Source organism: Oncorhynchus gorbuscha, linkage group LG15 (genome assembly GCF_021184085.1).
Source record: "Oncorhynchus gorbuscha isolate QuinsamMale2020 ecotype Even-year linkage group LG15, OgorEven_v1.0, whole genome shotgun sequence".
Lineage (NCBI taxonomy): Eukaryota > Metazoa > Chordata > Actinopteri > Salmoniformes > Salmonidae > Oncorhynchus > Oncorhynchus gorbuscha.
The window spans coordinates 46,177,744-46,190,759 of record NC_060187.1 but is presented as its reverse complement, the minus strand read 5'-3'; the positions used below and the strand labels follow the sequence as shown (position 1 = coordinate 46,190,759).

The window sequence follows — 13,016 nt, the reverse complement described above, 5'->3', positions numbered from 1 at the left end:
TTTTGATGATTCGGTTAAGCATCAAGCGCCTCAGTGTCATAACCTTTTCGAGGTCCCCAGTATGTTTTACAGGGCGCAGAGGGTTGACTGCAGATAAGTGATGTACAGGTTATGCCAAACACCTTCCCACACAGCGCCAGTCTATAGGCTGTTCATAGCCTCGATGAAAAGTTTTACAAAAGTTGGACAATACATGAGCCGTGTGTATGTGGACTGTGTGTGTGTGTGTGTTTTGCAAATGCCATGAAGAACCGCACGTGAGCGTGTGAATGGGAAGTGGTTTGAGAGGACCCACGGTTTCTGGTGAGGAAGTGGGTGAGAGTGGGACAAGGAAAGAAATATGTGAAAAAGAACCATGTTGCATATCAAGCTGTTTATTTTCCTGCATGGAATGGTGAACACAAAAAAAAAGATGCCGAGATGCATTTATAATAGGGGCATCCTTTGGCTGTCTATGTCATTGTCTTCTGCCTAAACTAAATTTTAAATGCATTAAAAAAACAAAAACACTCTTCTTACCAATTTCCTCAGAATTACCTAGATTTAGCTTCATCAACACTGATGCAACAAATAACCTTCAACATATAGCATACTGTAACATCCATTTACAATGGGCTTTTCACCTCAATACCCTATACTTTTTAAGTATAGGAATACGCTATACCATCAAAAGAAGAACAAGTCCTTAAATACATACAAAAAGGAAAGAAAAAAAAGAAAAAGATAAGGAAACAGGAAACAGGAAACAGGAAAGTTTTCAACTTAAATCCAGTTCCCATGGAACAAACAAAACCAGTTCTATTAATGTGGCCTTAATACAAACAATCAGAGAATTCACAACACTAGTTTTTTCCTCATTTAATTAATGTTACAAAAGTCCTGCATTATAAAATAGGGCAGCTTTAAAATCAGTGTAATTAATAAAACTATACAACATACAAACAACACGTCTCCCACAGTCAGGCCTTTCGGCCCTTGCTTGCTCTATAGCTTTTTTTCTCTCTCTCTCTTTCTCATCATCACCACCACATCTTTCCTCCACTTCTGTACCCATAACTAAACGACACACACAACACAAGAACAAAAACAGACTGCCCAAACTATTGCTTTTAGTCTTTCTTTTTTTCTTTCTTTCTTTAAAAAGGGTGCAATTTTGTCGTATTTTACACACAGCCAAATCTTGCTGATTAGATGCTAGGCTGTCCACAACAAGGTTTTGTGACAAAAATGTCCGTGCAATTGTTTCCCCCCCCCCCCCCCCCTTCACTCTTTTAAAGCCCTGGAAGCAGTTTTTCAATAATTCTCACTATTGTCATTTATTTCATATTTTAGTGCAGATAATTAAGAAAGTAATGCCCAACTCATCGCTAAAGGGTAGGCAAGAACAAAGACAAAACAAAAACGGTCCTACTAAATGAAACACACAACCCACGCAAGTGTTACTACTAAACCATCACGTTGGACACCTTGGGAAAGGCTTCCCAATACTCAAACTGTCGTTATTAAAAAATGATATATGTAATAGACAGATAAACAATTCATATATATATGCAATTTGGAAGTCCGTTTGAAGTAAAGGGTATAGAAAGTGGGAGTTTTGTTCTTGTTGGACGTCATATCTCTTAAGTCTGTCGAAAATGTGGATTTTGTGATGGAGAGGAAGTTTGACTTGTTGAAAGGCTTGCTTGTGACCAAGAATATACAAAAAGGAGAACCCTACTATATTTTGCGGTCATCTTGTACGTGTCGAATACAAATAAAGTCAAGTACCCGAGCGAGGCTGACTAGGCTTTGCGAAACCTTTGTTCTCCATGAGTGGGTCTGTCAAATGGACCGACCCCCAACCATGCAGCCAGTCAAGTGCAGGCTAACTTCATAAAAAATCGAATGAAAAAGGATCACCCCCAAAAAAACGACTAAATAAAATGACTAGTGTATGTCTACATGAGTGCAAGCAGGTATTGCATATATCTTTCTCATTATTCACTTCTGGGAGCAAAAAAAAAAGACGGGGAAAAAACAAAAACAAAAAAACAGGAAAACTCCAAAACAAAAGGTCGTTTCCATTTAGAAATGTCAGCAACAACCATAAATATCAATAGACTAGTATTCTCAACATTCTCAAAAAAAAAAAATGGGTTTCAAGTAGGGGGCGGCTCGGGGGTTAACTAAACTATCTACAAGATACAAAGCTTAGCGCTCTATTCCTACTCACTGAACGACTAAAAATGGGGCCCTATCAGGGTGATTGACTCTGGCCTCGTTTAACAGCAGTACAAGACAGAGATAGTATGTCAGATCCTGTACTCACACAGCACTTCCATGTTGCATCATAGAGAGAAAAAAAAGCACTGTTGTATACGGGCCTGAGAGGTCTTCCAATAGCAGATGTAATACTGCGTATTATAACCAGCAATTTCATTATATTTCATGTTCCTTATCAGTATCACAACTGTGATCACTCCTACACAATGGGAGGTGGGGGATGAAACTAATAAATCCAAGGGGGGGGGGGGGGGGATGTAACTCTCCACATTGGAACATTGTGCAACAACTCGGGACTAGACCATCGCTCAAGGCACATTGATGAGGAACAATTGTTTCGTGCAATTTGAGAACATACAAACAAAATATATATACTTTAAGAAGAAACGAGAACTGATCATTTCAAGAGGGAACGAAATAGGAAAAAACAACTCCGAAATGATGAGAAGCGAATAAGAGTCTTAAAGACGTTCAGCTGGTTGATTGTGAAGGACAGCAGTAAAAAAAAAAAAAAAAAGCCTCGAGGGGCCAAACAAAGATAGACTATTGGCAAGTGCCTGATGTTGGGATTACAATAGTGTCTTTATTCACTAACTCTACATAATCTATGTAAAAATGTGTCACTAACACTAGAACATGCAGTTTTTTTTTGTTGATTTTTTAAATAGTTTTAATACGTTTTTGATCGACAGTGGATGAGTCGGTCATAAGAGTGTATATATATAGTATGTATAGTATAGGAAACAAAAACAAAAACAAAAACGTTAATAAAATGGTAATTTGCATGCGAAGCGACTGAAAAGCTTCGCCGTCTGGTTGCGATCTTGCCTTCATGTAGATATCAACGTGTTCGCAACACAAATGCTCACAGAGGGTCCCTCTGCTTTTTCTCTTTCTCACTGAACTTCCATCCCCAGCCCATAAGCCAACTGCAGGAATAAGTGCTTCCGATTGGACAAGGCTTAGAGAAGGTCTAGCCAATCAAACCAGAACTTGGACGCCCATATAATATAATTTTTACAACAAAGTTGTTCTGGATTTTGCCTCATGAGAATTTAAGCCGCTAATTCTGTATTTAAAATCATGTGCTTTCTTAAAATAAGTTAATCATTTTGCGTTTAAAAAAAAATGAATCGCAGTCAAAAGCTGCAAGAGATGCTTTAAAATTATATTTCTTAAAGGGATTTTTCGTTCTACAATACAAACAAATTTACAAGATGAACAAACAAAAAATACAGCTCCCCTTATTTTCTCACAAGGCTATCGTTCTAATTGACGTTTTTTTTTTGTACCCCGATATTTTAGAGTCCCGGAGGTGTGAAAGGACTAGGAAGAAAAATATATATACTTTTCACCAATTGTTTCAACGACCTATCTTACAAAGACATTTAACTATCCAACCGCTATCCAACGAAATTGCACTTTCCTCAATTCAATATTCCACTGTTCACGTAAGTCACGGATGTCTCCCGTCTAGTCAGTTAGTAGAATTACAGACCTTCTACCTGCCCTTTGCATTGTATAGCATCGTACAGACCGTTAGTTTGTGGGTTGATCGGAAAGAACTGAAATTACCTTTATACAAAAATGAAACATGAACAAGCCTCCCAGACAGAAGTTATTTTCTCACAAGCCTCTCGTTGAAATACTTCTCTTCTCGTTGCAGCCTATTTACCAGCTTCAAATATGTCACCCGATTGACCGATATTAAACATCAATACCCCATCCCCTCCCTCGTCCCCTGCCCTATGAGTTCACGGTGTGATGGATGGTAGGTTGTTCTCCTCTGCATGGGGTTCCATTTGCACTGCTAGATGTCCCTGGAAAAGCCATGTGGCCGAGTGAAGGCCTTCAGCCTCTTGGTATGGCTGTGGGGGGAGAGTCCCTCCTCAGGGTTGAGTGTGGGATAGGGTGGGGTGTGGATAGATGGTGGTGATTGGGGGGAGAGGTATTAACTGGTTGGTATCCGACCCAGCTAAAACTTCCACATCCTCGAGCCACCCAACCAGGGGCAATAACCCCCAACAAACTCAACAGAGTCCGGAAACAACCAGAGAGAGGGGGAAAGGGGGCAAAGACGGAGAGGAAACAAGAGCTTTGATCTTCCCCTCGTTTCGGCACATACACGTACACAGGACGCATAGCTCTCTGTCCCTTTCTCGCCCGCCGGACCCTCTTCAAAGTTCGGCTACGACGACGAAAGGTATAGGGAAGCTCTTTGATTTAGTCACATGATTATGCCCCCTCCGTGGCAAAGTGGGGTGGACGAGAAGAAAGAAAAGGAACAAGACGACGTGCACTTTCCCAGGATATATAGGCTGCTAGCTCTCTTCCAATAAACAGTTGAGGTGACTGGTACTATATAGGAATATAGGCATATAAACCAACCATGAATGGGGGATATATATGGGCTATATAGATATATAGTGTATCTAGCAGTGAGTAGCTCTCCTCTTGTTTTCTGGGGGGGGGGGGTTGTTGTAGCCATGCTGATGCTCTAGTCTCTCAGGCGCTGGGGATGAGGAGACGGTGACAGATTGAGGGGGGGGGGGCGTGGTGTTAGGCTTCTCTCTGTCAGACGTGGGCACGTTTGCAGGGTGTTGGTCGGTTCAGGTCGGGTCGCACTCAGGGGAGAAAGTAGGGGTCCAGCGATCTGTCCAGCGGGCGGCGAGGGGGTCTGGAGTCCTTATCCCAGGTACCACTGCAAAACAGCGAGAAGGACAGAGGGAGAGAAGAAGAGCATACATTTCAGATAAAGTTCATTTAAGCAGACAGTAAGTCCTATTGTTATGTCCGAGTCTGATACGTCAGCCTGCGCAGTTCCTTTTTCTCAAGAGTCGTTGCTCTCTCTCTCTCTCTACTTAGTACCTAGTTGCCATGGTGTTCCTATACTGTCCAGCCAGCCAGTCACTTTGTGCCTTCTTCTCTGAACAATTTCAGCCAAGGGTTAGCTTAAGCCCCGCCCTATATATATATATATATATTGAAGAGGGTGGGGCTTAAGCTGCATCCATATATATTGAAGAGGCTTGGGCTTAAGCTGCATCCCTGTCTCACCCCCCCGGGGAAATACTTTTTTTTGTGCCAATTTTTCCCTCAACACCACTTTCCATAATTGTATATAGCAGGCCTTCATGCCAAATTGAGTTGAAAGCTTTTTTGAAATCAACAAAGCATGAGAAGTCTTTACCTCTGTTTTTTATATGGAGACTTGATTACACACAAGTGGATTGTATTTATCATCATTAGTCATTTAGGTCAACATTGGATCATTCAGAGATCCTCACTGAACTTCTGGAGAGAGTTTGCTGCACTGTAAGTAAAGGGGCTGAATAATGTTGCACGCCCAGTTTTTGATTTGTTAAAAAAGTTTGAAATATCCAATAAATGTCGTTCCACTTCATGATTGTGTCCCACTTGTTGTTGATTCTTCACAAAAAAATACAGTTTTATATCTTTATGTTTGAAGCCTGAAATGTGGCAAAAGGTCGCAAAGTTCAAGCTGGCCGAATACTTTCGCAAGGCACTGTATTTCCCTCTGATTACACAGACCCACAAAGAACACAAAAACAAATCCCACATCTATTAGGTGAAATTCTAGTGTGCCACCACAGCAGCAAGATTTGTGACCTGTTGCCACAAGAAAATGGTAACCTGTGAAGAACAAAACACCATTGTAAATATAACCTATATTTATTTATTTTCACTTTTGTACTTGAACTATTTGCACATCCTCACAAAACTGTATATAGACATAATATGACATTTGAAATGTTTAATTGTTTATTCTACTTTTGTTTACTATCTATTTCACTTTCTTTGGCAGTGTAAACATATATTTTCCATGCCAATAAAGCCCCTTAAATTGAATTGAGTGTGTATAGTGGTGGTGTTCACATCCTTCAGTGAAATGCCATATTTATTGCTCTCTCCATTGTTCATATTTCCAGTGAGCAAGTGCCCTGACACCTCTCCCTCCGTTCCTCTCTCAACTTCCCTTTTCCCTGCCCCAAGTTGAAGTTCATGCTACCATTAGCAAGACCCGGCCCATGGCTACCTCCCTGTGTATCCCGCTTTCTCCCTCTCTTCCCTTACGCTGCCTCTTTCTCCCTCTCTTCTGTCACTTGGCCACTTTCTCCCTCTCTTCCCTCACTCTGCCTCTTTCTCCCTCTCTTCTCTCACTCGGCCTCTTTCTCCCTCTCTTCCCTCACTCTGCCTCTTTCTCCCTCTCTTCTCTCACTCGGCCTCTTTCTCCCTCTCTTCCCTCACTCTGCCTCTTTCTCCCTCTCTTCTCTCACTCGGCCTCTTTCTCCCTCTCTTCTCTCACTCGGCCTCTTTCTCTTTCTCTTTCTCTTCCCTCACTCTGCCTCTTTCTCCCTCTCTTCTCTCACTCGGCCTCTTTCTCCCTCTCTTCCCTCACTCTGCCTCTTTCTCCCTCTCTTCTCTCACTCGGCCTCTTTCTCCCTCTCTTCTCTCACTCGGCCTCTTTCTCTTTCTCTTTCTCTTTCCTCACTCTGCCTCTTTCTCCCTCTCTTCTCTCACTCGGCCTCTTTCTCCCTCTGTCTCTTTTCTCCTCACTCCTTCTCTCCTGTCCCGCTGTATTCTCCCTTATCACTGTTCCGTGAGTTCGGAGCAGCCAGACGCTGCCGCAGACACTGTGCTACTGATTCAGAGGGAACTCACACACACACACACACACACACACACACACACACACACACACACACACACACACACACACACACACACACACACACACACACACACACACACACACACACGCGCACGCGCACGCACACACACACGCACACGCACACACACACACACACACACACACACACACACACACACACACACACGCACACACACACATACGCACACACACACACGCACCCATGGAAACAAACCTTGTCTACACCGCTGGTTTCAATGCACGAAAGCAAACAATATGAGCAAATAACAGACGAGCGTCTCTCCTTTTTGGTTCACTTACAAATGTACTCAAAACACAAGGAATGAAATCATCTTGAACATAAAGTATTCCATATAGCGGAACGAAGCATCAAACTAAGTCATGGGACTAGAGGGGTGAAATGGCCCAAGGCTAAAACGAAAGGCCTGGTGTTTCAAATGAAGGCATTGTTTGAGTGTGTGCTTGTGCATTGTGTATATTAGGTGTGTGGTGTCTGTCCTGTGCGTTGTGTGCGAGTCAGTGTGTGTGCTCCTGCACGTTGCTAGCCGCTCTTTTCCTGCCCGCCCAGGCCTGTGAGTGTGCTGGCTCGTGACTCGTTGAAATTCTACTGCCGGGCCTGCACACACTGCTGCTCGGCGGCAGAGAAGACTGGAAGGTTAGTTTTTAATCAATACAAGTTGCTGACGCTAGGACTTTCTGCCTCGCTCACTTTCTCTCTCTCTCTCTTTCTCTCCCTGTCCCTCTCCCTCTCTCTCTCCCTCTCTCTCCCTCTCTCTCTCTCTCTCTCTCTCTCTCTCTCTCTCTCTCTCTCTCTCTCTCTCTCTCTCTCTCTCTCTCTCTCTCTCTCTCTCTCTCTCTCTCTCTCTCTCTCTCTATCTCTCTCTGCAGTGCAGCTCCCTCCCTCCCCCCATCCTTGTCTACTGGTAACTTTCAACCCCCCCCCGACTCCTTTTTCATCTCATCCCTCCTTCACTACTTCCCTCCCGCCCCCCTTCCCCCTTTCCTGGGGAGACGGGCTCTTGCAGACCAGACGGTGTGTGTGAGTGTGGACAGTGGGGTAGTGTTACCACACAGTGGACTGGTGCTGGTAGTTGTGATTTAGAATACAGATACTCAGACACTGTGTCAGGGCACAGTACTACAAGCCTAGAATGAGAGAAAAAGATGGGGACGAAAGAGGGGGAGGGCGAGAGAGGGGGAGGGCGAGAGCGAGAGATGACGAAAGAAAGCAAGAAACACACACACACAAGTAGCAGACGGACACGTTCAATTGGTTACCAGTGTGTGTCTTGTTAGTAGAACCAGAGGAAGATGTTATTGGGGACATGTGTTGCTCTGCTAGGCTAGACTGGGGTGGTTGGAGCTGGAACCGGTGCCCTGGGGCTCCACTATAACTCTAACCATTACACTGTGGTGTGTTCCAGTGCCCACAGGAATGCCCACCAGATGCCCGGTCGGGGATGAGCAATACCATGTGTTGTGGGGCCCGAGCGGGCACAAGGGGGCCCTTTGTGACCCCCCCCCCACCCCGTGTGCCACTAGTGACCTCATACACACACACACACACACACACACACACACACACACACACACACACACACACACACACACACACACACACACACACACACACACACACACACACACACACACACACACACACACACACACACACACACACACACACAGAGATAGAGAAAGAGGGAATGACCCCTCTGTGCCCGCTGTCCGTCGTGAGGGAGGCAAATAGAAGCAACGTTGTTTTTATTCGGTGGTCTGACGGAACACAAACTGGTGTTTGTTACAAAGACCATACTTCAGTCATTCTCTCTTCCCCTCCATCCTTCGCCCTCTCTCTTTCACTCAATCCATACCCCTCTCTTTCTCCCTTCCGTCTCTCTCTCTCCCTCCCTCCCTCCCTCCCTGAATGAGACATAAAACTGTAAAGACACCGACCTGGGTGTTTGGAGAACGACAGCTCTTCTTTTGTGTGGTTACAGCCTGGGCCTAGATTCACACCAAAAAACTTCTTATGCAAAAACGTAAGAAGCTTCTAATGAAAAAATGTGCAAATCATAAGTGCAATTCCTTAACAATATTTTAAGTTTGAATGATTTTCTTACGAACTTTTCTTACGAACCGTTTCAGCTAGCTATCTAGCTAGCAATGGCAATCGCGTTAGCATATTTCATTCTGAGATTACTGTTCTAAAACATGTTATTGTGTTTGAAATAATCAATATTGAAACTTTCAGATTCATTTTGTGAGTCAATTAAACATGTTAAATTGCTTTCATGAGCCTTCTCTCACTGCCCTTAGTTTGAATTTTTTGTTTGTTTTATTATTTAACTAGGCAAGTCAGTTAAGAACAAATTCTTATTTACAATAACGGCCTACCCCAGCCAAACCCGGACGACGCTGGGCCAATCGTGTGCCGCCCAATGGGACTCCCAATCACGGCCGGATGTGATACAGCCTGGATTCAAACCAGAGACTGAGAGTGACACCTCTTGCACTGGGATGCAGTGCCTTAGACCGCTGCGCCACTCGGGAGTCCAGTTTAAGACAAAGGTTTAGCTGTCTTGGAATTAAGAACATTTGCAATAACTTTATTTTCAAGAATCTGACTTCTTCTTAAAGTTTTGCTGAAGGAGAAACATAAGAAATAGCACAAGAACATTTCCAAGAACCTTTTTGAGGAATAGCAACTTTGCTTAGCTTCCTTCTTAAGTCTGTAGTTAAGGAGAAAATGGCAGTTAAGAAGACATCTCTTCTTAAGAAGGTTTTTGTGAACCTGTGCCCTGTTCTTTCTTCAGGACATTCCTTCTACCTCCAATCTGGGGCCTAGATAGATAGAAATCACACAACCAGACCAGTAAAAGTGGTGGTGGTGGTGAGGGCAACTATTTAATAGGAGAGACAGCGAGAAGGGACGACAGAAAGAAAAATGTAAACATTTAAAAGAGAGAGAGAGGGAGACCTAGAGTCCCAGGGTTGGAACAGTAAATAACACACAGGCCCAGGGAGAGAGAAAGGTGGGGATTCCAACCCTCACACTCTTGCTCTGCAGCTGTTTGCTCTGGGGCTGTCTGTCTGTGTGTGTGTGTGTGTGTGCGCGCGCGTATCTGTGTGCGTGACTGAGTGTGTGTGCACAGTACGACGCTAGCAGCAGGTAACAGACAGCCGCTCTGCGCTCATCTGTCTGGGTGTCCTATCTGAGCGCCTTCAAGGTGAAGCTAGTTTCATATGGATGGGTTGGCGCGCACACACACGCGCAGACTGACAGACACACACACACACACTTCATACTTGAGTCATGGAGTCAAGCGTGGCGCAGTGTGGAGCGAGAGAGAAGCAGAAGAGACGGGGAGTTGGGAGAAAGGACACACACCCGGGGAAAGAGTGTGGTGTGGGATCTTAGCCTGTTCCTTTAAACTCCCTTTCAATGGAACCAGTAATCTCATCACGTGGAGAAGTGCTGACTCAGGCCGCTGGGTAAAGTGCCTGCAGATGAGTGTCATCTCAGAGGAGTTCAGCCTCATGTAATGCAAACCAGCTCCCAGCACCCAGAGTGGTGCGCTTATGAAACCACCTCTCCCTGGCGCCCCACGTCCCTTCCCTCTACCCCTCTATTATTCCACCTCGACCCTCTCCGCCACCAGCCTCCTCTCTGCCAGCCCCGCCATTCTCTCCACCACTGTTTCTCACTCGTTCCACCTCCGTCTTCCCCTCTGTCCATCTCATCCCTTCTCTGCCCCCCCCCCAGCCTCCACATCTCCCTCTACCCATTCATCTCCCCTCTGCCGCCCCTCCCGTCTCTGTCCTTTTCCTCTCCCTCCATCATTTACTGCTCCCTGAGGGATGAGCAGACACTCACCCCCGCGGACTTATTTACATGCACACCTATCAGCAACACTGCAACACACTACACCTTACACTATGCCTGCGTTCCAAATGGCACCCTGTTCCCTTTATAGGCCACTACTTTTGACCTATGATATCCTGCGGGTCTCTTTCAGGGCACACTAGAACCAACACCTCAAACTAGCTGACTATCAGTGAAATGAGTAGTATTGTAATGCTTCGTCATGAGCATTATTAGCAGCGTTAGCTATTCCTGGTCTGTGGATGCTGTAATATTACATTGATGCATTGATGAGTGATAGGTGGCTGTCTTAGACAAGGTCTGCTTATAAGAATATGCATCAGAATTACTGCGGGAGAGGAGACAGGTCAGAGCATCTCCCCCTGCTGGTTCAACCAGGTCATGACCCCCCCCCCCCCCCCCCACAATAAAAATCTCCTAACATGACTTTACACATGACACGCTGATTATGTTTATGGTAGCCCTAAAATAAGAAATGTATAGGACGCAAACCTGTAACTTTCATACACATTTATCCCCTCAATTTAAGTGTAGGGGCAGCCCTTATTAAGAGAAGTGGCTGTGAGGCGACTGTCTCTCTGTGTGTGTGTGTGTGTGCCACCACAATGATGCTGGCTGGTGTTTGTGGACCATCGCAGTAGACTCTTCACTGGGAGCTAATTGACACGAAGTACAAGAGCCTATTAAAGGTCTTATCTGTCTGTTCTGTTCTGCTTGCCCTTTATATAGAGGGAACTAAAGGACTGGGCAGCCAGGGCTACTGTCTCCGCTGCTTCAATTTACTGCCCCACACACACGCACGCACGCACGCACGCACGCACGCACGCACGCACGCACGCACGCACGCACACACACACACACACACACACACACACACACACACACACACACACACACACGGCTAAGACAAAAGGGCTAGGCTTGGCAAACACATACACACCACGGAAAGGGGTCCGCACACAAACGCACACACGTACTTGCAAGCATACTCTCCACATCACGCTGCACACTCCTATATCTCAAACTATAAACTCCTTCCCCGATTGAAACATTGCTTATGAATCTGAACGTGATCCCAGACCTATTGACACTATGCAGGAGGCACTTCATCAACCCTCTCCAGTCTATCCAACTGTAGACTACGGATGTGTGTGTGTGTGTGTGTGTGAGCCAGCGTGAAACGTACACGAAGTTTACTCCACCCTTTGTCTCTCCTTTGCAGGGCTGTGTGACTTGTCTGAGGAGTGCCGTTACTATGGGACTGGGGCTGCGTGTGTGTACCAATGTCTTTGTTGGATTAGCCCGGGGGTAAGAGGGTGAGGAGAGGAGGACAAGTGTGTGTGTGTGTGTGTGTGTGTGTGTGTGTGTATGTATGTTGTACATAGGGGGCGTATGTGTCTACCCAGGATGACAAGGGGCGGGCCGTGTGTGTCTGGTGTGTGAGAACTGTATGATAGACGGGCAGAGAGCAGGGCATCACGGGGTCCTCAGTGTGGTGCTAAGCACCAGCGGTCTCAGGGGGCAACCAACACAGGCTCCCATGGTAGCCTCCACCCACCCCCATACACTGCACTGACCCGCGGGCACTGTGCCCATCAAACACACACACACTCTTTATTTGGCTTTTCTTTAACACATATCCCCCTTCTTTCATTGGTATAGCCTTCATCACCCCCAACCCACTCTCCCAAAAAGCTGCCAATGAGAGAGGGGGAAGGGGGGTAGGAGGTATGGAGAGTGGGCACAGGCACACAGGCCCTCAATCAACCGTCCCGACTGTACCCCCCTTTCCGTTTCCATGGCGAGCGGACTGGGAATGTTTACTGTTACAGTCACATCTCTCTCTCTCACTCTCCCTCCATCAATCCCTCCTTCCCTCTTTCCCTTTCTCTCTGTCTACAATGGCCGCCATGGGTAACTTTTGTCCTTGGAGCCACAGGGAGGTTTAGAAACTAGGGGCCGAGTGTTGGGTGTGTGTGTGTGAGGGTGTGAGTGAGACAAGTTCCCGCTGTGGGGGTCACACACTTTAATATAGCGAAGCCCTCACTGTCCATCTCGAGCCTTTTTATGTCGGGGGCTTTAATATCGCGGCTCTATCAGCCCCCCCCCCCCCCCACAGACAAAATTGACATTGACGGAATGCACGGCAGAGGGAAAATGGCCGCTTGCACA

General features: G+C 45.8%; 1 protein-coding gene across 7 annotated transcripts in view; it reads right to left on the bottom strand.

Annotated features, from left to right (window-relative positions):
• Positions 1–354: 354 nt before the first annotated feature.
• nfia (nuclear factor I/A) overlaps positions 355–13,016 on the bottom strand; it is a 190,762-nt gene continuing 178,100 nt past the window's right edge. For all 7 annotated transcript variants that reach the window (XM_046301554.1, XM_046301553.1, XM_046301555.1 and 4 more), the window contains one exon: positions 355–4,966. In XM_046301554.1, coding sequence (XP_046157510.1) covers positions 4,952–4,966 — 15 coding nt within the window. In that variant the 3' untranslated portion in view covers positions 355–4,951. The remainder of the gene's footprint in view (positions 4,967–13,016) is intronic.